The 22267-nt window shown below is 43.4% G+C and overlaps 1 protein-coding gene across 1 annotated transcript in view; it reads left to right on the top strand.

The window, feature by feature from the left end:
* Positions 1 to 22267, top strand: part of LOC126101182 (phenoloxidase 2-like) — a 213004-nt gene that overhangs the window by 66545 nt on the left and 124192 nt on the right. The window contains exons 7-8 of the mRNA XM_049911879.1: positions 12287 to 12388; positions 21968 to 22132. Of these exons, the coding sequence (XP_049767836.1) occupies positions 12287 to 12388; positions 21968 to 22132 (267 nt within the window). The remainder of the gene's footprint in view (positions 1 to 12286; positions 12389 to 21967; positions 22133 to 22267) is intronic.

Raw genomic sequence — 22267 nt, 5'->3', positions numbered from 1 at the left:
GTTGCAATGGAGGTCAGGCAATTACAACAGGGAGTGCAACAATTGGAGAGCAAGACAGAAGAAATTGATAAACGAATTAGCAATGCCACTTTAACCGTTGGGGAAGGTAAAGTCGTTACCTTGATGAGCAGTGATAATCGGTACGTCCAAAGTAATACAGGGCAGAAATTTAGACCAAAAGGAGGGTTGCACCCAATGATATTTATGAAATGGTTAAAAGGAGTTTTCCCGGCACATCTTAAAGACTCAGACAAGATTCAATTTGCAATAGATAGATTGGAAGGTGAGGCCTTCACTTGGGGAGTCAGGAAAAAGGAAGGGACTGCTAGTTATGATCAGTTTGAAGAGGAATTCTTGAAGAAATACTGGTCCAGAAGTCATCAGTGTGTAGCAATTGAGGACCTACTCCACCACAAGTCACTTAGTACATGGAGAGGAACATTGAGAGAGTTTGCCGAACATTTGTGGGAATTGAACGAGACTTTGGAACAACCCCTGAGTGATGACGTAATGATATCAGCAATAAAAAGAAGAATGAGCTGGAGAATGCAAGAAACTGTATCCAGGAGCCTAATTAAAGGTAGGGAGGCCTTGATGGAAATACTGGAACAGATGGAATCTGTTCGATCACAGGAACACAATCAAGCTAATGGTCAAAACCAAGAGGGAAGTAATGACCCAAGGAATCATTTTAATCATTCGTCTGATTATAGAGGAAGAGGTGGAGGGACCGGAAAACCGAATGACACTCCAGATGAGGTCTGGTCAAGAGTGAGAGCTACAAGGACCCGAATAAACCTGCTAAGGTGTATTTAGAACATTTAGTTGTTAAACGGACATTTGAAAAAGGAAAATGTTTATTTACATTGTGTTTTCTGATGTATTATAATTAGAATTGCGTATTTCACATCGACGATTACCTGAGAATGGGTATAAAACCTGTAACAACTAATTTGTAGTATAATAATTCATATGTCATGTGTTCAAGTAATAATTTTTGATTGTATGTTGTGTGTTTCATTCAATATTGGACTATAGAGGACTATTGGTGTTTGATATAAAAATTGTAATTTGGACAATGCCATGTTTATGAGATGTAACAACCTTTTGTAGAAATTATTGTGGAGGCAGCCCACTACCGGAGTCGAGGGATTATTTAGTAAATTGTAATTTCATTAGTTATTTACACTATGTGTTTAGTTCAGATGTAGTAATGTCAAATTCCCTTGCCGATTCTTTTACGCCGGAGGCTCCAAAGATGTTTTCGAGGGCGGGGATGTAAGGGGTCCATAGGCCCTTACTGTAGGTTTGCACTCGGCACAGGTCGACAGGACAAACTATCAATTAGTGTGTCGTGTTGCGAGAGCGAGTGGAGAGTTGAGTGAGTTGTCCCGTGTGGCGGGCCAAGCTGTGCGGAAGCCAGCAGTTATAGTAATGCGAGATTTACCGACAAAGGGAGTGGCCATCGCTGTGGTTTAACCCCTTTGTGTTAGAATAATACGGGAAAGTGATAAAGTATAACTACGGGAGTGATCAGTGATATTTCTGTGCCGTTATTTTGATTTCGCGTCTACCGTGCCGGTATTGTTTTGGATTTGCAGTGTTGGATTGCAGTGTTGGATTGCAGTGTTGGATTGCAGTGATTGTATCAGCATGTGACGAGTATGAATAATGAAGAAGCCTGTGCTGAGATTAGCCGTTATTAAAAGTGTATGATGAAGGCAGTGGCTGTCTCCTTTTTATTGTGTTTCTGAGACGAATATAGGTCTTGATTAGTGAAGCTGTGTTGGCGTTATTCTTGTCACCAGGCATTTCATTATTACAGCATTTGAGAAGGACAAAATGGAATGTAACAACTCCATAGCAGTCCATTCCGATTGCCAGCCCCATTAGGTACACGGTCACATTATTTAATTATTCATTTGGGCTGCTATTAGATCCCGATCGAGTGGGATAAATAAAATACGGACGTGTTACAGGGTGAAACAGTAATAAGCCAGAAATTGCAGAAGCACATCATCAGCAGAAGAAATCAAGAGTTTCCTCATCTGAGCCTTAAATGTGCGGAACAGTCGTTGAGCCTCACCGTTTGACTGTGGATGAAATGGAGGGGCCTTGATATGCATGACGCCGTGATGGGCACAAAAATCCGCAAAATTGAAAGAGGCAAATTGCAGACCATTATCAGTAACAAGAGTAGAGGGAAGGCCTTCCAAAGAGAAAATGCGAGCTAGAGCATTGGTGGTTGCCGCGGTGGTAGGCGATGGGCAACGGACAATGAAAGAAAAGTTAGAGTAGGCATCAATAACGAGAAGGCAATAAGTACCTAAAAAAGGTCCCGCGAAGTCAGCATGAATACGCTCCTAGGGCTTCTCAGGCAAAGGCCACGGTGACAAAGATGACTTCGGGGCAGCGGCCTGTGACGCACAAGGGCCGCAGGCAGCGACCATGTGTGCAGTTTCAGAGTCGATGTCGGGCCAGTGCACATGACAGCGCGCCAGAGATTTTGTGCGAGAGACACGCCAGTGTCCGTGGTGAAGGAGGCGCGAAACCGAAGCATGCAAAGACGCAGGTACCACAACACACAGCAAAGCATTTTCGGCGGAAAGGAGGATAACACCATCCTTAGCCGTGAGGTGGTAACGCAAAGTGTAGTAGTTCCGCAATGGATCAGAAGTCTTAGCGGATGGATGATCTGTCCAACCCTTCTGAATACCGCGTAAAACCCGGGAGAGGATAGGGTCAGAACCCGTAGCAGCCGCCAGCCGGTCTCTGGTGATGGGGAACCTGTCCACAACCCGCTGCTTGGCAACATTCAGGTGGAAAGACAAAAGTTCGTCCCTATCAAATGCCAGATCAGGACCCTTTGGAAGGCGAGACAGTGCATCAGCATTCGCATGTTGAGCCGTCGGTCAGAAATGAATCTCATAATTGAAACGAGACAAGTAAAGAGCCCAATGCTGGAGGCGGTGTGCAGCCGTGTCGGGAAGTGACATTGATGGATGAAACAAGGAAACAAGTGGTTTGTAATCCGTAACAAGATGAAATTTGGATCCATAGAGAAAAACACCAAACTTATGAAGAGCATAAATAATGGCCAAAGCTTCTTTTTCAATTTGAGAATACTTTTGTTGGGCATCCGTGAGCGTTTTGGAGGCATAAGCAATAGGTTGTTGAGAACCATCAGAAAAATGGTGCGCAAAGACTGCACTGACCCCATATTGAGAGGCGTCCATGGCAAGAACAAGATGTTGGCCAGGTCAATAAGTAGCCAGGCACGGGGCCTGTTTCAGCATAGTCCTAAATTTCTGGAAAGCCGCATTGCATGACGCGGACCAGTAAAAAGGCACATGTTGATGCAACAGGCGATGCAACGGCTGAGCCACCGAAGCAGCAGACAGTAAAAACTTGTGATAGTATGCTATTTTCCCGAAGAAGGCGTGCAGCTCCTTAATAGATGTACGGCAAAGAAGGGCATCGATCGCAGCGACACTTTGCTGAAGCGGACGAATACTATCCCAAGAGAGTTGAAACCCCAAGTACGTGATAGATGCCGGAAAAAATTTTGATTTCTGAAGATTACACTTAAGACCGGCAGTCTGTAAGACATGAAAAATTGTGCAGAGATTTTGAAGATGTTCGTCAGTGGTGGAGCCAGTGACAACAATGTTGTCCTGGTAATTGATTCACCCAGGGACAGTGAGCAATAATTGCTCCAAGAATCGCTGAAAGAGAGCAGGGGCACTGGCAACCCCGGTGGAAATCGTTGGTATTGATAGAGGCTGAAAGGTGTATTAAGGACCAGAAACTGCCGGGAAGCAGCGTCGAGAGGAAGTTGATGATAAGCTTCTGACAGGTCAAGTTTAGAAAAATACTGGCCTCCAGCAAGTTTAGTGAACAATTCTTCAGGTCGAGGCATAGGGTAAGTGTCGATAAGACATTGAGCATTTACAGTGGCTTTGAAATCACTACAGAGACGAATATCACCATTTGGCTTAGCAACAACAACAGGAGAGGACCACTCACTGGAAGTGACAGGAAGCAAGACCCCTGAAGCAGCGAGACAATCCAGCTCCCATTTGATGTGATCGTGAAGGGCCACAGGAATGGGCCGAGCCCGAAAAAACTTAGGCTGAGCAGTGGGTTTGAGCATGATATGAGCTTCAAAGTCGTTTGCATGGCCTAACCCAGGGAGAAGAAGGGATCGGTTGGTAGGACATGTTCTGATGCATCAAGGGATCACCAATTTAGTACTGGAGGGCAGCGTGGAGGGTAAAAATCGTAGAGGGAGACCAAGAGATGAATACACTAAGCAGATTCAGAATTATGTAAGCTGCAGTAGGTACTGGGAGATGAAGAGGCTTGCACAGGATAGAGTAGCATGGAGAGCTGCATCAAACCAGTCTCAGGACTGAAGACCACAACAACAACAACAACCCAGGAGAAATAAGGGACGAAAATGTCATCAACAAGGAATCCAGTTGAGCATAAGGAATAGCATCAGAGACAATATTGACAGAGTCATCTATGGAGAACCCAAAAACGCGAAAGGCATCGAAACCTAAAAGGTTCTCCGCGTTACTATGGTCGACCACAAATATGGGAACAGTGCAAACGAGAGATTTGTAAGATACCTCAGCATCAAATTGTCCTAAGAGAGAAACCTTCTGTTTAATGTAAATCCGTAATTGCCTAGTGACAGGTGATAGGACTGGAGAACCCAACTGAAGATACGTCTGAGAATTTCTGATACTGGAAGCAGAACCAGTATCCACCTGCATGTGAACATCTCAACCAAGTATTTGGACAGTGAGCAAAAACTTCACTGAAAGGGAAGAAGTACAATTGACAGACAACACAGAATCAGAATCAGCGTCATGTTCATGAACATCATGTATGCGGTCGGATTTGCAAACAGATGACACATGACCCTCTTTTTTGCATTTGTGACACACGGCTCAATGTTGTGTACAGTCTTCTCGTGAATGTTTCGTAAAACATTGCGGACATGAAGGAAATTGCCAGGGGTTTTGCTGCAGTTTCTTAGAGGTTTGTTTATGGTTAGGCTGAGGCTGTGCTTGGGAGCATACTGCGGCCACGTCGGCTGGCGGGGACATGCCACACGCTTCGTCAACATCGCACAGAGGTTGTATTTTCCCGACGTTGCCTCATGCCTCTATTCGCGCTCCAGCAGTGCGAGAAATTTCAAAAGACTGATCGATGGATAGGTCTTCATCTAGAGTCGGATTTTCCAACTGAAGGGCATGTAGCCTAACTTCTTTGTTGGGTGCCCATCAGATAATAGCATCGCGTACCATGGAATCGGCGTAGGATTCTTTGTGAACTTCAGTAACAAATTGACACTTTTTACTGAGACCGTTAAGTTCAGCAGCCCAAGCTCGATAGGATTGATTTGATTGTTTTTGACAACGATAAAAGGCAACATGAGAGGCTACCACATGTGTTTGCTTTTGAAAATAGATGGAGAGAAGTGAGCACATTTCAGCAAAGGACAAAGATGCAGGATCTTTCAAAGGAGCCAATTGTGACAACAACCGATACATTTAAGATGAAATCCATGAAAGGAACAGAGACTTACATGTTTGTTTGTCCGTGAAATGAAATGTCAAGAAGTGCTGTCGAAGACTTTTTCGTAATCAGACCAGTGTTCCGCCGTTTCGTTGTAAGGAGGGAAAGTAGGTAGAGACAATGATGAGAGACACCCTGCATTTGATGCCGTGATGAAATCACGAATTGCATTTGTGAGAAGCATTTGCTGTTCTATGAGACCTTGCAATAGTTGCTCTAAAGTAGCCATGGAAACATGTGGATCAACGATGGGAAAGAAAAATCACTACCTCATTGGTAATTGTATGAACTTCAAGTTGAACAAATATATTTCAAGGAAGATGCAATACATGAAAGTCACAGATCAAGTAAACATAGTAAGACATGTGTACACTTTAACAGTCAAATCATAACTGAATCCAAGTCTAGCAGCCGCTGGCTGGCTGGTCGCTTAGGTGGCACTGCTGCTGCATGGCTGGCAGACAGCACCGCATGTAGAGGACGCGCGTAACTGCGCGGCGGCACTTTGAAAGATCGGCGAGTCACAACACACAGTGCTTCTCAGCTTCTTCTGCGACAATATGTGCACCTAAGAAATTAGAAGTTTTCATATTATTTATTATTTCCTCATTATGTGTTACTTGTATCATTGGTGTAGTACTTCTAGATGTGCAGAACTGAAATATATTGTCTTTTTATAATCAAGAGTGAGACCATTTGCAGAAAACCAGTCAATTATACTTTTAAGAATCTTGTTTACCATTTCTTTTGTGGTTTGTGTATGACTTGATTGATTACAATACTAGTGTCATAAGCAAAAAGAACTAATTCTGCTTGTTGTATATTAGACAGAAGATCATTTACATATATGAGAAACAATGGCAGACCTAAGATTGAACATTGGGGAACTCAACACGTGATTACTTCCCAGTCAGAAAAATGTCTCCAGACAACATTGGTTGAATTACCAAGTACAACTTTCTGAATTCCTTTGGTTAGATATGACATTATATGGCATATGGCTATACCATCACTCCCATAAAACTTCAGTTTATCTAGAAGAATATTAGATTCGTACAGTCAAATATCTCAAATAGCTTGCAGAAAATACAAACTGCCTCTATTACACTATTTAACACCTTTAATATTTGCTGACTGTACATGTAAATGAGATTCTTAGTAGAGCAACTCTTCTGAAATCCAAACTGTGAATTTCTAAGGATAATTATGTTGCTAGGATGAGATACTAATCTAGAATACACCATCTCCTCAAAAATTTTGGAAAATGATGTCAGTAGAGAAACAGGTTAGTTGTTATTGATATCTCTCCTACAGCCTTTCTTATGGAGGGTTTTAACAATGCCATATTTCAAATTCTCTAGAAACATCCCTTGAGTAAGTAATATATTTAATATTTCAGATAAGACAGGGTTTGTTATATGGGAACAAATCTTTAGCACTCTATTGGAAACACCATCAAATCTAGATGAGCTTTTATTTTTGAGAGTATATATAATTTTCTTAATTTCAGAGGTAGAAGTTGGTGATATATTTGTATCACCGAATTTTATGTGAGTTGCTGGTTCAACATACTGCTGTAATTTTTATCTTGAACTGTTTGTCATTAGATTTTCCACAGTATTTAATAAACGATCATTAAGTTCATTTGCTATCTGTGTCTCATCATTTATAGCTCTTCCATGTAAGTCAGAAGTGATGTTCCCTGTTCTTTGGCTGTTTATCCAGTCTCTCGTATAACCAAATTCAAAATAGCCTAACGTCTGTTGTCAGAATAACTGATTTCTGACATAATGTGCTTGCTCCTTAGATTTTTAATAACTTTTCTTAATAATTTTGAGTAGTTCTTGCCAACAGATAAAATTCCCTTTTCCTTTCACAACATACTTCATCCCTCTAGTGATCCATAGTTTCTTACATGGCCATTTGTTGTTCTTTCTGATTAGCTTATGCAGAAAGTTATTTTCAAACACTGTGTGAGTTTATCATGGAACAGATTAAATTTTATGTCAGCATCATAGGTCATCTCATGTAAACTATTCTTAAAAACACTTGTTATGGAGCTATTAATTATTCCAGCTGATTTCTACTGAGGATCTGAGGATATCTGTACTGTAAGCCACATCTCATTTGTTCTGACTGTTCATCATGATCAGAGAGAGCATTTGTTACTGGGTATGTGGTATGCTTTGAGCCTCATCAACGCAAAACTTATCTAATATGGTTCTTCCGTTTTTATGGTAACTACCTGTGTTGGGAAGTTAATTACTGAGATTATTATAGGATCCAAATAAAGCTTTCAGATCATTTTTCCTATGGGAATCCTTTTAAAAAATCTACATTGAAATCATCACAGACTATTTATTTTTGAAAGTATTGTTGGAGAAAATGGGCAGTCACAATATAATATTTGAAATTCATTATAAAATAGTCTAGTTTGCAGGACATGTTAATTAAAAGGTGACCGGTTCTGATCATCACATAATCATCATCAGACCTCAACCATGTTGTTGTTGTTTTGGTCTTTAGTCCAGAGACTGGTTTGGTGCAGCTCTCCACACTACTCTATCCTGTGCAAGCTACTTCATCTCCCAGTACCTACTGCAACCTACATCCTTCTGAATCTGCTTAGTGTATTCATCCTTTGATCTTCCTCTATGATTTTTGCCCTCCACACTGCCTTCCAGTACTAAATTGCTGATTCCTTGATGCCTCAGAACGTGTCCTACCAACCGATCCCTTCTTCTAGTCAAGTTTTGCCACAAATTTCTCTTCTCACCAATGCTATTCAATACCTCCTCATTAGTTATGTGATCTACCCATCTAATCTTTAGCATTCTTCTGTAGCACCACATTTCAGAAGCTTCTATTCTCTTCTTGTCCAAACTATTTATCGTCCATGTTTCACTTCCATAAATGGCTACACTCCATACAAATACTTTCAGAAATGACTTCCTGACACTTAGATCTATACTCGATGTTAACAAATTTCTCTTCTTCAGAAATGCTTTCCTTGCCATTGCCAGTCTACATTTTATATCCTGTCTACTTCGGCCATCATCAGTTATTTTACTCCCCAAATAGCAAATCTCATCTACTGTTTTAAGTGTCTCATTTCCTAATCCAATTCCCTCAGCATCACCCAACTTAATTCGACTACATTCCATTATCCTTGTTTTGCTTTTGTTGATGGTCATCTTGCATCCTCCTTTCAAGATACTGTCCATTCCGTTCAGCTGCTCCTCCAAGTCCTTTGCTGTCTCTGACAGAATTATAATGTCATCGGCGAACCTCAAAGTTTTTATTTCTTCTCCATGGATTTTAATACCTACTCCAAATTTTTCTTTTGTTTCCTTTACTGCTTGCTCAATATACAGATTGAATAACGTCGGGGATAGGCTACAACCCTGTCTCACTCCCTTCCCAAACACTGCTTCCTTGTAACCGCCATCTGGTTTCTGTACAAATTGTAAATAGTCTTTTGCTCCCTGTATTTTACCCCTACCACCTTCAGAATTTGAAAGAGAGTATTCCAGGGAACGTTGTCAAAAGCTTTCTCTAAGTCTACAAATGCTAGAAACGTAGGTTTACCTTTCCTTAATCTATCTTCTAAGATAAGTTTTAGGGTCAGTATTGCCTCACAAGTTCCAATATTCCTACAGAATCTAAATTGTTCTTCCCCGATGTCGGCTTCTACCAGTTTTTCCATTAGTCTGTAAGGAACTCACGTTAGTATTTTGCAGTTGTGACTTATTAAACTGATAGTTCAGTAATTTTCAAATCTGTCAACACCTGCTTTCTTTGGGATTGGAATTACTATATTCTTCTTGAAGTCTGAGGGTATTTCGCCTGTCTCATACATCTTGCTCATCATATGGTAGAGTTTTGTCAGGGCTGGCTCTCCCAAGGCTGTCAGTAATTCTAATGGAATGTTGTCTACTCCCAGGGCCTTGTTTCGACTTAGGTCTTTCAGTGCTCTGTCAAACTCTTCACGCAGTATCGTATCTCCCATTTCATCTTCATCTACATCCTCTTCCATTTCCATAATATTGTCCTCAAGTTCATTGCCCTTGTATAGACCCTCTATATATTCCTTCCACCTTTCCCTTGTTTGCTTAGAACTGGTTTTCCATCTGAGTTATTGATGTTCATACAAGTGGTTCTCTTTTCTCCAAAGGTCTCTTTAATTTTCCTGTAGGCAGTATCTATCTTACCTATAGTCCTTAAATTCCCACTTTTTTGTAGTTTCTTCATTTTTAATCTGCAGTTCATAACCAGAGTTCACATCTGCCCCTGGACATGTCTTACAATTTAAAACCTGGTTCCTAAATATCTATCTTACCATTGTATAATCTATCTGAAACCTTCTAGTATCTCCAGGGTTCTTCCATGTATACAACCATCTTTCATGATTCTTGAACCAAGTGTTAGCTATTATTAAGTTATGCCCTGTGCAAAATTCTACCAGGCGACTTCCTCTTCCATTTCTTACCCCCATTCAATATTCACCTATTATGTTTCCTTCTCTTCCTTTTCCTACTATCGAATTCCAGTCACCAGTGACTATTAAATTTTCGTCTCCCTTCACTATCTGAATAATTGCTTTTATCTCATCATACATTTCATCAGTCTCTTTGTCATATGTAGAGCTAGTTGGCATATAAATTTGTACTACTGTGGTAGGCGTGGGATTCGTATCTATCTTGGTCACAATAATGCGTTCACTATGCTGATCGTAGTAGCTTACCCGCACTCCTATTTTTTGATTCATTATTAAACCTACTCTAGCATTACCCCTATTTGATTTTGTATTTATAACCCTGTATTCACCTGATCAGAAGTCTTGTTCCTCCTGCCACCGAACTTCACTAGTTCCCACTATACCTAACTTTAACCGATCCATTTCCCTTTTTAAATTTTCGAACTGACCTGCCCAATTAAGGGATCTGACATTCTGCGCTCTGATCCATAGAATGCCAGTTTTCTTTCTCCTGATAACGATGTCCTCCTGAGTAGTTCCCACCCGGAGATCTGAATGGGAGACTATTTTATCTCTGGAATATTTTACCCAACAGGATGCTATCATCATTTAACCATACAGTAAAGCTGCATGTCCTCGGTAAAAATTATGGCTGTAGTTCCCCTTGCTTTCAGCCGTTCACAGTTCCAGCACAGCAAGACTGTTTTGGTTAGTGTTACAAGGCCAGATCAGTCAATGATCCAAACTGTTGCCCCTGCAACTACTGAAAAGGCTGCTGCCCCTCTTCAGTAACCACACCTTTGTCTGGCCTCTCAACAGATACCCCTGTGTTGTGGTTGCACCTACTGTCCTGCTATCTGTATCACTGAGGCGCGCAAGCCTCCCCGTCAATGGCATGGTCCATGGTTCATGGGGGGGGGGGGGGGGGGGGGGGGGGGGGGGACCATCAACCATATTGATGGACAATGGCTGTGCATAGAGCAGGAACTGCTGAATGATGGTAGTCAACTGCTGTTGCTATTACTATCATCATTCAGTAGTTCCTGCTATGCACAAGCATTTTCTATCAATGTGGCTGAAGGTCTGAAGATGATAATGTGATGATCCACACTGATAACCTGTTAATAAACATGCCTTGTGATCTAGACTGTTTTATGATGAATTTCAAATACCACAGACTGTTAAATGCTTGCTGCTATCTGACAGCATAGTAAGGAATCCAAATTTCTCATAAACAGTTCAAAATTTCCTAATGGGAATCTGTATATTGTTACAATGAAAAAAAAGGAAATTATTTTTCAGTATAATTAATACACTCGCACACACACACACATATCCATCCACACATACACAGACACAAGCAGACATTTGTAAAGGCCTTTACAAATGTCTGCTTGTGTCTGTGTATGTGTGGATGGATATGTGTGTGTGTGCGAGTGTATACCTATCCTTTTTTCCCCCTAAGGTAAGTCTTTCCGCTCCCGGGATTGGAATGACTCCTTACCCTCTCCCTTAAAACCCATATCCTTTTGTCTTTCCCTCTCCTTCCCTCTTTCCTGACGAGGCAACCGTTGGTTGCGAAAGCTAGAATTTTGTGTGTATGTTTGTGTTTGTTTGTGTGTCTATCGACCTGCCAGCGCTTTTGTTTGGTAAGTCTCATCATCTTTCTATATTTTTCCCACGTGGAATGTTTCCCTCTATTATATTGATGTATGAATTCACACATATGCTTAGCAAGGGGAGGGCAAGACAGTTGAGTGATGACAAGTAAGATTTAGAGTGGGTAAAGATTATTGTACTGATGAAAGGATACTAGTGGAACAACATAAAAGAAGAGAAAAGATAGGTAGATAATAGTTAGTGAAAGGATTCCGTTCATCAAAACATCATATTGATTGATTATTCCGGATATGTATGAATGTATGTCTTCTTTATTATTTCACAGTTGCCCAAATTTAGTTTGAAATCACTTACAGGTACCTTAAAGAAAAGTAATTGTACATAATAAATTAACAATAAATAAATATTCTTAAGTCCCGTGAGTAAGGTTTTCAATGTTCCTGAATGGTACTAGAGAATTTTTTGATCATGTGAATTCCACAAACTTCAGTGACAATGGAAATGAATACTGAGAGGAAAAGGCATAATAGCTTTTACTTCTTTTATTCCCTTTAATTAACCTATTGAATAAATTGTAATATAGAATTATTCTTCTCAAAGGATATCAACCGAGAACTTGATCAACTTGAATTTGACATAGAAGATTTGGAACGCTGGCGAGATCGATTTTTTGAAGCCATTCAAAGTGGTTCTGTTGTAAATGTAAGTACTAATTGGTTTTCATACTTCTAAAAAGAATTAGAATTATCTTTTCTGGCAGCTAAGACAATTCACTGACTGTAATCTTTGTTCTTACCCTTAATACAATCAATGTAATTTAAAACTATGCATTCTTGCTGTACATTTCAGTTATGTTTTACAATAAGAATTGTTTAATATGAGCATGGAAACCTTTGGGCCATACACAAATATACACACATGGGAATTAGTAAATCATTTCTGTGTAAATGAAATGCTGAATAGTGTGTAGGTACATAAACAACAAGTTGAAACAGTAGCAGAGTTTTTTTAACTTGATTTCTTCTTCAGAACACACACACACACACACACACACACACACACACACACACACACACATATGCAACTCATTACTCATTCACACATGACACTCTCTCTGCCTGGCCTCAGGGTTAATAAAAAATGCATCCTCCAATGTTGCAGTGATTAGTGTTTGAAGCTTATTCTTTAGAAGTAGAATTTATGGGAAGTTCACAGTAATAATCATAATACTGTGGGCTCCATCTGATGATTTTGAGTTATTTATGAAACAATTACTCTGTCATTCCGTTTCATCATCCACCTGCCAATGTATCATGGGATCAAGGTTTACATCACCTTCTAATACCTGTGCATTCCAATTTTCCAAATCCTATTCTGACCATTGCGATTAAACATGAGTTTTGTGAGACAGACTGTGACATCACTGAGATCTCAGCCACGTCGGGCATCACACCTGACGTGCTTCCAGACCAAGCTTCACATTTGCATCGCACACACCCAGTATCAAAACCAACTGTGGACTCCAAGAATGTGTTTTTCATGACCTCGCCTTGGCAAGACCAGAAACTGCTGCCTCCCAGTTGAAGTGACGTCACCTCCATGTCAGCCATGCCGCAAATGACTGTACGTCTGCATTAACTCCCATGAGACACAGGAACACTGCTGGATAATAAATGGACTACGCATTCCTACTCTTCACACCCTCTTCCTACTCTCCTGTACATAGATCATCATCCATTGGCAGTTGCATTCCGCAACCTGTCAGTGGATTTTCCACCCATGAGATTCCACTACCTAGATTTTGTAGCACAGTTCACTACCGATATGCGACATGTTAAAGGTACCAATAATATTGTGGCAGACTATCTTTCCCATATTGCAGCTACCTCCACTCAGTTGGACTTCAATAGAATTGCAGACGCACAAGCGACAGATGCCGATCTCCACAATGTGTGTAACAAATCAGAATTGCAACAATGCACACTACCCAGCATTTCCAAACAAGTTTGGTGTGACATTTTGAATGGATGGGTCTGACCAGTCATCCCAGAGTCATATCGTAGGACAGTTTTTGACCTTCCCAACAACTGTGCACATCCGGTCATGCGCCCACCATATCCCTCATCACGGAATGTTTTGTGTGGCCTAACATTATAAAGGATTGTGCCACATGGACCAGGACTTGCATTCCATGCCAGCAGGCTAAAACTGGCCACCACGCACAGCCCACCTTTGGTAAATTCCCAATTTCAAAGAGGTGGTTCCAGCAAGTTATTGACATCGTAGGGCCACTCTCTGAATTACATGATTACATTCTATCAATGGTAGATCGCTTGACACAATGGGTGGAGGCCACTCCCATTTCTGATATATCAGCAGAGACTTTTGTCAACAGTTGGATTGCCAGATTCTGATGCCCAGCCTCCTTAACATCGGATTAGGGACAGCAGTTTGAATCAAAACTTTCGATGACTTATGCCACCTATGTATGGTGGGGAATCATTGGCTACCACCTCATTGGTCCTCACTTCATTGCAGGGGCCCAAACAGCTGCAACAAACATCGTGTTTCTACAGAATGATCTGCCAACGTTGCTCGAAAATGTCCCACTGGAAACGCGTCAACGTATGAGGTATCAGCATGATGGTGCACCTGCACATTCCCCAATTGACACTAGGCTGACCCTTGACAGGATGTTCGACGGGCGTTTCATGGGACGTGGAGGACGCATAAATTGGCCAGCCCTTTCTCCTGATCTTACACCTCTGGACTTCTTTCTGTGGGGTACATTAAAGGAGAATGTGTACCGTGATGTGCCTACAAACCCAGAGGATATGAAACAACGTATTATGGCAGCCTGCGGCGACATTACACCAGATGTACTGCGGCGTCTACGACATTCATTACACCAGAGATTGCAATTGTGTGCAGTAAATGTTGGCCACCACATTGAACATCTATTGGCCTGACATGTCGGGACACACTCTATTCCACTCCGCAATTGAAAACAGAAACCACGTGTGTACGTGTACCTCACCCCTCATGGTAATGTACATGTGCGTCAGTGAAAAAGACCAATAAAAAGGTGTTAGCATGTGGACGTAATGTGCTGTTCCAGTCTCTTCTGTACCTAAGGTCCATCACCGTTCCCTTTGGATCCCTACGTAATTCGGTGCTCTCTGACACACATGATCGAACAGCGGAGGAGTGGTACTCAAGTGTCAACTTTAGGTTACAATATCTCCGGATGTAATTAACATTTTACAATGCAACAAACGGCACTGATTACATATTTGTTTATATGTTCAGATGTGCTAACAAAACGAACAGGGTTCCATTTAAAAATGTGATTTACCAACTAACCTGCCTACATTGTGAAGCTTTCTATGTGGGAATGACCAGCAACAAACTGTCCACTCTCATGAAAGGACACAGGCAGACAGTGTTTGTTGGTAATGAGGATCACCCTGTGGCTAAACATGCCTTGGTGCACGGCCAGCACATCTTGGCACAGTGTTACACTGTCCGGGTTATCTGGATACTTCCCACTTACACCAACCTGTCAGAACTCCGGAGATGGGAACTTGCACTTCAGTATATCCTCTCTTCTCATTACCCACCAGGCCTCAACCTCCGCTAATTTCAAGTTGCCGCCGCTCATACCTCACCTGTCATTCAATGACATCTTTGCCTCTGTACTTCTGCCTCGACTGACATCTCTGCCCAAACTCTTTGCCTTTACAAATGTCTGCTTGTGTCTGTGTATGTGCGGATGGATATGTGTGTGTGTGCGAGTGTATACCTGTCCTTTTTCCTCCTAAGGTAAGTCTTTCCGCTCCCGGGATTGGAATGACTCCTTACCCTCTCCCTTAAAACCCACATCCTTTCGTCTTTCCCTCTCCTTCCCTCTTTCCTGATGAAGCAACCATTGGTTGCGAAAGCTAGAATTTTGTGTGTATGTTTGTGTTTGTTTGTGTGTCTATCAACATGCCAGTGCTTTCGTTTGCTACGTTACATCATTACAGAGGACTTAATTATAAGGTAATCAATGCATTACTGAATCCAGTGCATTGTGGTTTTGTATGAAGTAACCCGGTAGTGTACTGGGGTGTAATTGAGTATAAATGAAAAGTAAAATACATCTCAACAGTCTGTGTTTGTGTTTATGATTATCAAAGAGTCTGAGGGTTAAGTTCAGGTCAGTTACACCAACTGACACTCACATTTTGCAGTAGTTCATTTATTCACCTAAACACATCAAAGGCTTACAAAGAACTGACATGGCGGAACTGCACAAAGATAATGTTTAGCGTAGTTCAAAGATGATACTCAGATCGATGCTGGTGTTGACCTCATCGGTGCCACATAGCCTCCCTCCCACCCTTCCACCCCTCCTCGCAGTACGGAGTACTCTTGAGAGGCTTGGGGGGGGGGGGGCGGGGTGAGGTGTGACTATGGTGTCAGCGGGGGTGATCCGCGGGAGCCGGACCACGGTCAGCTCAAGAGCGTCGATGAGGAGCTGTGTGGGTAGATGTGGTGAAGGAAGGTTCGGCCATCGAACCTGGAAGTTGTTGAAGCGAGCCGGGCATCGTACTGGATGTGCCGGTCGTGCGGCGACAGGTAGGCTGGCGGTTTGTGGGAGGAACGGAGCGACAATGACGATGTCTCCAGAGGGTGTGGCGAACACACAAGCATGTCCAGGTTGTTGTTGGGCGAGAGGGGACCACATTTCACCAGGTGGCAGGGAATGGCGGAAGTTGTGTCATGACCACTGGATGAAGGGAAACACATGACGAACAGTGTATCATCGCGGTATTATTGAGATGTCATGGACAGGCACAAACACCTCGAGAGAGGGCATGTTCAAGATGGGGGGCCATGAGAAACCTTGACAGGGAGAGGCAGGCGACAGTGGAGAGGTCGAAGGGACCGGCAAAGGGCCCAGCGGTGAGGGCCTGATCATAGGTAAGCTCGACGTGGGGAGCATGTGGTCACTCAACGGAGTGCGTGAGACTGAAGTAGAGGGGGAGGTCGGAGGAGAGCTCGACGATTGGAGCTGAAAGTCACTCGACCGAGCGTGTAAGTCCGATGTGGAGGGAGTGGTCAGAGTGTCATGAGCCACAACAGTAAGTGGCGTGGTCGTGGCCTGAAGGGGTTGGAAGCAGGCTCGACATGAGCAGGCTTAAGTCTGTTGAGAGAGACGGTAACAGCTGAATCTTTTATCTGGATGTCATAGGTGTTGGCTGAACGCTGGAGAACTCGGTACAGGCCAGTAATGGAGGTTGGAGGGGAGCACGGACAGTGTCATCTCGAAGCATGACATATTTGCAATTGTCCAGAGATTTTGGGACGTGAACCTTAGGGTGGGAATGGCTGGTGGGCAGAGGGATGTGGAGGTTGATGAAGTGGCGTCCGACGCGGTCCACAAAGGAAGGTAAGTCAGACTGAGGGAGAGAAGCAGAAGGGTTCACAAATTCACCAGGAAGAACAATGTTCTGGCTGTATACAAACTCGGCTATTGTGCCTTTGAGGTCTGCCTTATAGATCGCACGAGGGGGACAGCCTTGACCCAGCAAGTTGTTCAGTTGATAGATGAGAGAACATAACGAAAGTCGTTAGAGGGGGGGGGGGGGGGGGGGCCCGACAGTGTCAATATCAACATGCTGGAAACGCCCAGGAGGGATCGAAAATGAACCGAGGGGAGGGTGAAGTGTGCTTGTGTACTTTGCATCATTGGCACATGATGCAGGAGTGTGCCCATTGCTGGCAATCCTTGTTGACATTTCTCCACACAAAGCGCTCTGCTACGAGGTGGGCGGACGCATGAACACCGGGGTGGGCTAAATTATGCAATGCATTGAAGACAGCTTGACGGAGCATGGTTGGGATGAGGGGGCGTAATGTGCCTGTACTGTCGTCGCAACAGATCTCACCAGAAATGCCAGGGACGATGGTGCGGACGAAGTGTAGTGAAGAGGTAGAGTCTGAAATCAGGTTTTGTATGTCCTCGTCGGCGGGTTGGAGGTTAGGCAGTTCAGAGAAGTCAAACAGCGAATGAACAGCGCCGACTCGTGAAAGGAAATCAGCAACTATATCGTCAGCACCCTTTATGTGTCTGACATCAGTGGTGAACTGAGATATGAAGTCCATGTACCTGAAGTGGCAAGGAGGCAGGTCAGGTGGCGGGTTTGTAATGGCTGCAGCCAGGGGTTTGTGGTCCATTAAAACATAGAAAGGGCGTCCCTCAATGTCAGTCTTAAAATGCTTGATCGCTTTGTAGACCGCAAGCAACTCCCTGTCAAATGTAGAATATTTCCGTTGTGCATTGGTGAGCTTGCGCGAGAAGAACTGCAGAGGTGAAGTCTGGCTGTTGATTGTCTGGCTAAGGACAGTGCCGATGGCAGTACCGCTCGCGTCTGTGGTGCTGAAAAGCTGCGCATTGGGATGAGGATGCGCGATGGTGCAGGCCTCGGCAAGAAGATTTTTGAGGGCAGTGAAAGAGTCAGTCATAGCAGGAGTCCGTGGAACGGGCCGAGATCCAAAAGTTTTGGTGCTTTTCAAGGCATCTGTCAGTAGAGCCTGAATCTCTGCAGCCCAAGGTAGATGTCGGCGATAATAATTAACCATCCTCGGGAAGTGCCGGACCTTTTTGAATGACGCAGGTCTGGGTGGGTTTAGTATTGTTTGTAATTTCTCAGAAGGTGGTGAAATGGCGTCAGCAGAGACCTGAAAACCAAAGAAAGTGACAGCGGGTTGATGTAGCTGCAATTTGTCCTGGTTGGTCTCGATGCCTACTTCCACAAGTGTGTTCATAACAGTTTGCACGTGTCGAATGTTGTCCTCGACAGAGGAGCTGAACACAAGAATGTCATCAAGATATGCAAAGCAGAATTTTAGGTCGAATAGCACTTTGTTAATGAAGCATTGCCAGGTCTGGGTTGCGTTTTTCAGACCGAAGGGCATGAATCGAAACTGAAATAACCCAATCGGGGTGGTGATTGCTGTCTTCTCGATGTCTTCTGGTGCCATGGGGATCTGGTGGTAGGCCTGTTTGCAATCAGTGACAGAGAACATGGTTGCACCTGCGAGGGAACTGGTAAAGTTATCAATGTTGGGTATGGGGTAGGTGTCCATAATTGTTCGTGCGTTTAATCGACGGTAGTCTCCTCACATGCTCCAGGACCCGTCTTTCTTGGGTGTCATATGTATGGGCGTGGACCAGCTACTGGCAGAGGGTTCAATGATGCCAGAGCCTAGTAGTTCAGAAATCTGCTTTTTAAGGTCGGAGAAGCGCTCAGGACAAAGTCGACGTGGTTTTACTGGATATCCAGGGACCTGGCGTGAGGCAGAGCTTGTGAACCATGCTGTTTGTGAAGAAATGTTGCCGGCGGTGCGTGAGGCGGTTTGTTTATAATGTGTGGCGGGCTGAGTGGGCGAGGTGTGGTCATGGTGTTCGGAGCCACTCGGCGGATCCGACGGGAGCTGAGGCGGCAAAGTGTCCCAGGAGTCAATGCAACAAGATGGTAATCGACCCAAAGCAGTGGCACCAAGGTCTGGTGAGCTTGGTAGAGCCTTTAGTGAGTCCATTTTCCGAGGGCATAGCCTGTGGCAGCACGGTCGCGGGTGAAACGCTAGGCACAGTGCAAGCGCACTCGTGTCCAGCCGAGTATCAAAAACTGCCGTGTTAGGGGGGTGTGGCCCTGTGGAACTGTCAGTACACGTTACGGCAGACTTGATAGCACAGTTGCGAGGGGCAGCGGGAGGTAAGCACATGGAGGCTCGATTTCTGGGACTAGAAGCAGATTCGGCGCACTTACTTACCTTGCTTTGTCCGTGCTGCAGTGTCTGTAATTCCTTTGCTGCATCGGAGAGCTGGAGCTGTGTTTCATGGAGCTAGAGGGAGAGCTCGAAGTTTTCCTTGCTTAGGCGAGTGACGTGTTTGAGCTCGACAAGGCACTTATGCATGGTTTCTTTTAACGTCGTCGACAGAGATGAGCCCGGATCGATTTGTCATGGGGGGGGGGGGGGGGGCTGTAGTATTCCAGGAGATTGTGCCTCCAGGGGATGTGGCAACGACAGCTGTTCGGGTGGCATCGTGAAGGTGATACATTGTGGTTGAGCATGATCCGTTGCGATTTGGAAGGCTGACACAGGTGATACACCGTAATGTGTCGATTATGGTTGTGGAAGCTCCACACGTTGCAGGTGTGTTTGGATTGATGCGTCGTGGAGGACCAATGCGGATGAGGCACCGAGATGTGCCGAGAACGGTAGTGGAAGCTGGACTGGAACCAGCGTGGGGGCGATAGGTGAGAAAAAGTTCAAAGTTTGAGAACGCGTGTTATACCGCAGAAAGCTCGATGTATGATCAGAGCCAGGGTCACCTGTATTGCAGGGAGGCTGTGGAGGTGTGGGCTGTCCAGAAGCACAGTGTGGGAAATGATGTTGAACGTGGGATGGAATGTGTGAATGTTCACTGTTCATAGTCACTCCACTCAAAACGGTGTGCGGATAAGGTGAATCTCGTGGCACAAAACACTGAGGCGTAGCAGTGGGACGCAGGTGGAGGTCAGGCAGAGATAACAAGCTATTGTTCCTGTTGCAGGCCGAGGTATCGAAGTAGGAAGGCATGTGCTGATGCTCAACCAAGGTAGGTGCGGGCGTGGCCAGATGCTGAGCAGGTTGACCTGTTAACGAAGCAGTTCCGGCCACGTGGCAAGTATCTGTGTGGTGCGGCACGGATTGCGGCGTAGCAAATCGTTGTCCTGGCGGTGGTAGGTTGTCCAACAAAGCATTCGCAGAAATCGGCATTGGTCCCGCACTGCGTGAAGATCTGTAAGAGGTAACTGCACAGTCGATGAGGGAGGGCACATGTAGTGGGAACTAAGGCATTTGATAGCTGGAGTCATGCACACTCCTAACCTCACTTATTGTTGCAGGCTCGAAAACGTCCCGCGAAATCGGCATAATCGTCAAGTGAGAGGCATCATGTTGCAGTCCTGGTGGGTGTACATCGCCTGCAACACGATGCATGTCAATCACAAAATCCGGCATTAGGTGCTGGGCTGAAGTCATTGTTCGAATGCTGTGTCAATGTAATACACGTGAAAATAACCGATGCGGAAGTCGCGGACACAGTAAAACGGCAAAAACGGAAGACATTACAGCTCGGGGTCACCAGTGAGGGTGAAGTTCGGGTCGGTTACACCAAACAACACTCCCATTTTGCGGTAGTTCATTTATTCACCTAAACACATCAAAGGCTTACAAAGAACTAACATGGCGGAACTGCACAAAGATAATGTTTAGCTTAGTTCAAAGACAATACTCAGATCGATGCTGATGTTGACCTCATTGGCACCACAAGTCCATAATTTTTTTTTTTTTTTCATTGAAAATAATCTTCAAAGTACGGTTCATTTGAAAATAACAAGGTAAGATGGAAATCAACAATGATGCTCCACCAACAAACAACCTCTGGAAACTATTTTGTTGATCTTGCTTGCATGGTCTTTTGTCATACTTCCCTTGACCCGTGACACTGGTTGACTTTACTGCTAGGTTTTCAACAGTCTTGTTTAGTAATGAACAGCTGTAGCAAACTCTTAGAATATGTTTTCGAGTACTGCACTGGTGAGAAGAAAATCTAACAGTAGCTCATAGGGAATGTGTGCAACCATACATAATGCGGCTAACAAAATATTCTTTGTTCAGTGGCCAGAAATAACAAATAGTCAAGATAAGGCACATGGTCATTTTAAGGCTGACTTTCACTGTGGTGTTCCTTTTGAATTGTCAATTTTTGGATGAACAGAGTAACAAAGTTGCAGTCATTGTTTTCAAAAAGCTCACATTTATGTTCAGAGGTTGCACCAGCAAAATACATAATAGATGTTGTCTCTAAGGCTTTAGCATAAATCATGCTTTACATCTTTATCTGAGAACTAGGAAAAGTGTATTACAAAAACAGCACTCAGTGATTTGGAGAAGTGACTTCTTGTATTTATGAAACAGTAAAGCAAACACTGAAACCTTGTAATGAAAGTATGAATTATAAAAATGAAAAATCATGTAGGTTATTCATCCTACTTGGAAATTGCAAGTGATTCTCCACACTTTAAGTTATTCATAGTGAAAAAGTAGCTAAATAAGTGTACTGATATCTCAGAAAGTAGTGAATCATTGTGTCATCACTACTGATAGTGCTAATTCCTATCTATTGATTTCCATTATTATGTGATAATTTTAAAATTCATTATTTCTACCATTATTTTTTTTTAGGAAAGAAAAGAAGTAGTTGACCTTACAGAATCAGAAGGCATTGATGTTCTTGGTAACATGATGGAAGCAAGTACATTGTCAATAAATCCCAGCTTTTATGGTGATTTGCATAATCTTGGACATCTCATGATAGGCTATTGCCATGATCCTGATGCAAGACATTTGGTAAGCATAATGTAATTCCTTAATAACTCAGGCCAAAACATAATATACTTACATAGAAAGGTTGGACCAAATAATATGAATATTTGTTCTTGGTGGAAACCTGTCACGTATAAACTAACATCCTACAGGCCTGAA

This window comes from Schistocerca cancellata, chromosome 9, assembly GCF_023864275.1.
Source record: "Schistocerca cancellata isolate TAMUIC-IGC-003103 chromosome 9, iqSchCanc2.1, whole genome shotgun sequence".
NCBI classification, from domain to species: Eukaryota; Metazoa; Arthropoda; class Insecta; order Orthoptera; family Acrididae; genus Schistocerca; species Schistocerca cancellata.
This window is presented reverse-complemented; position numbering and strand designations above follow the sequence as displayed.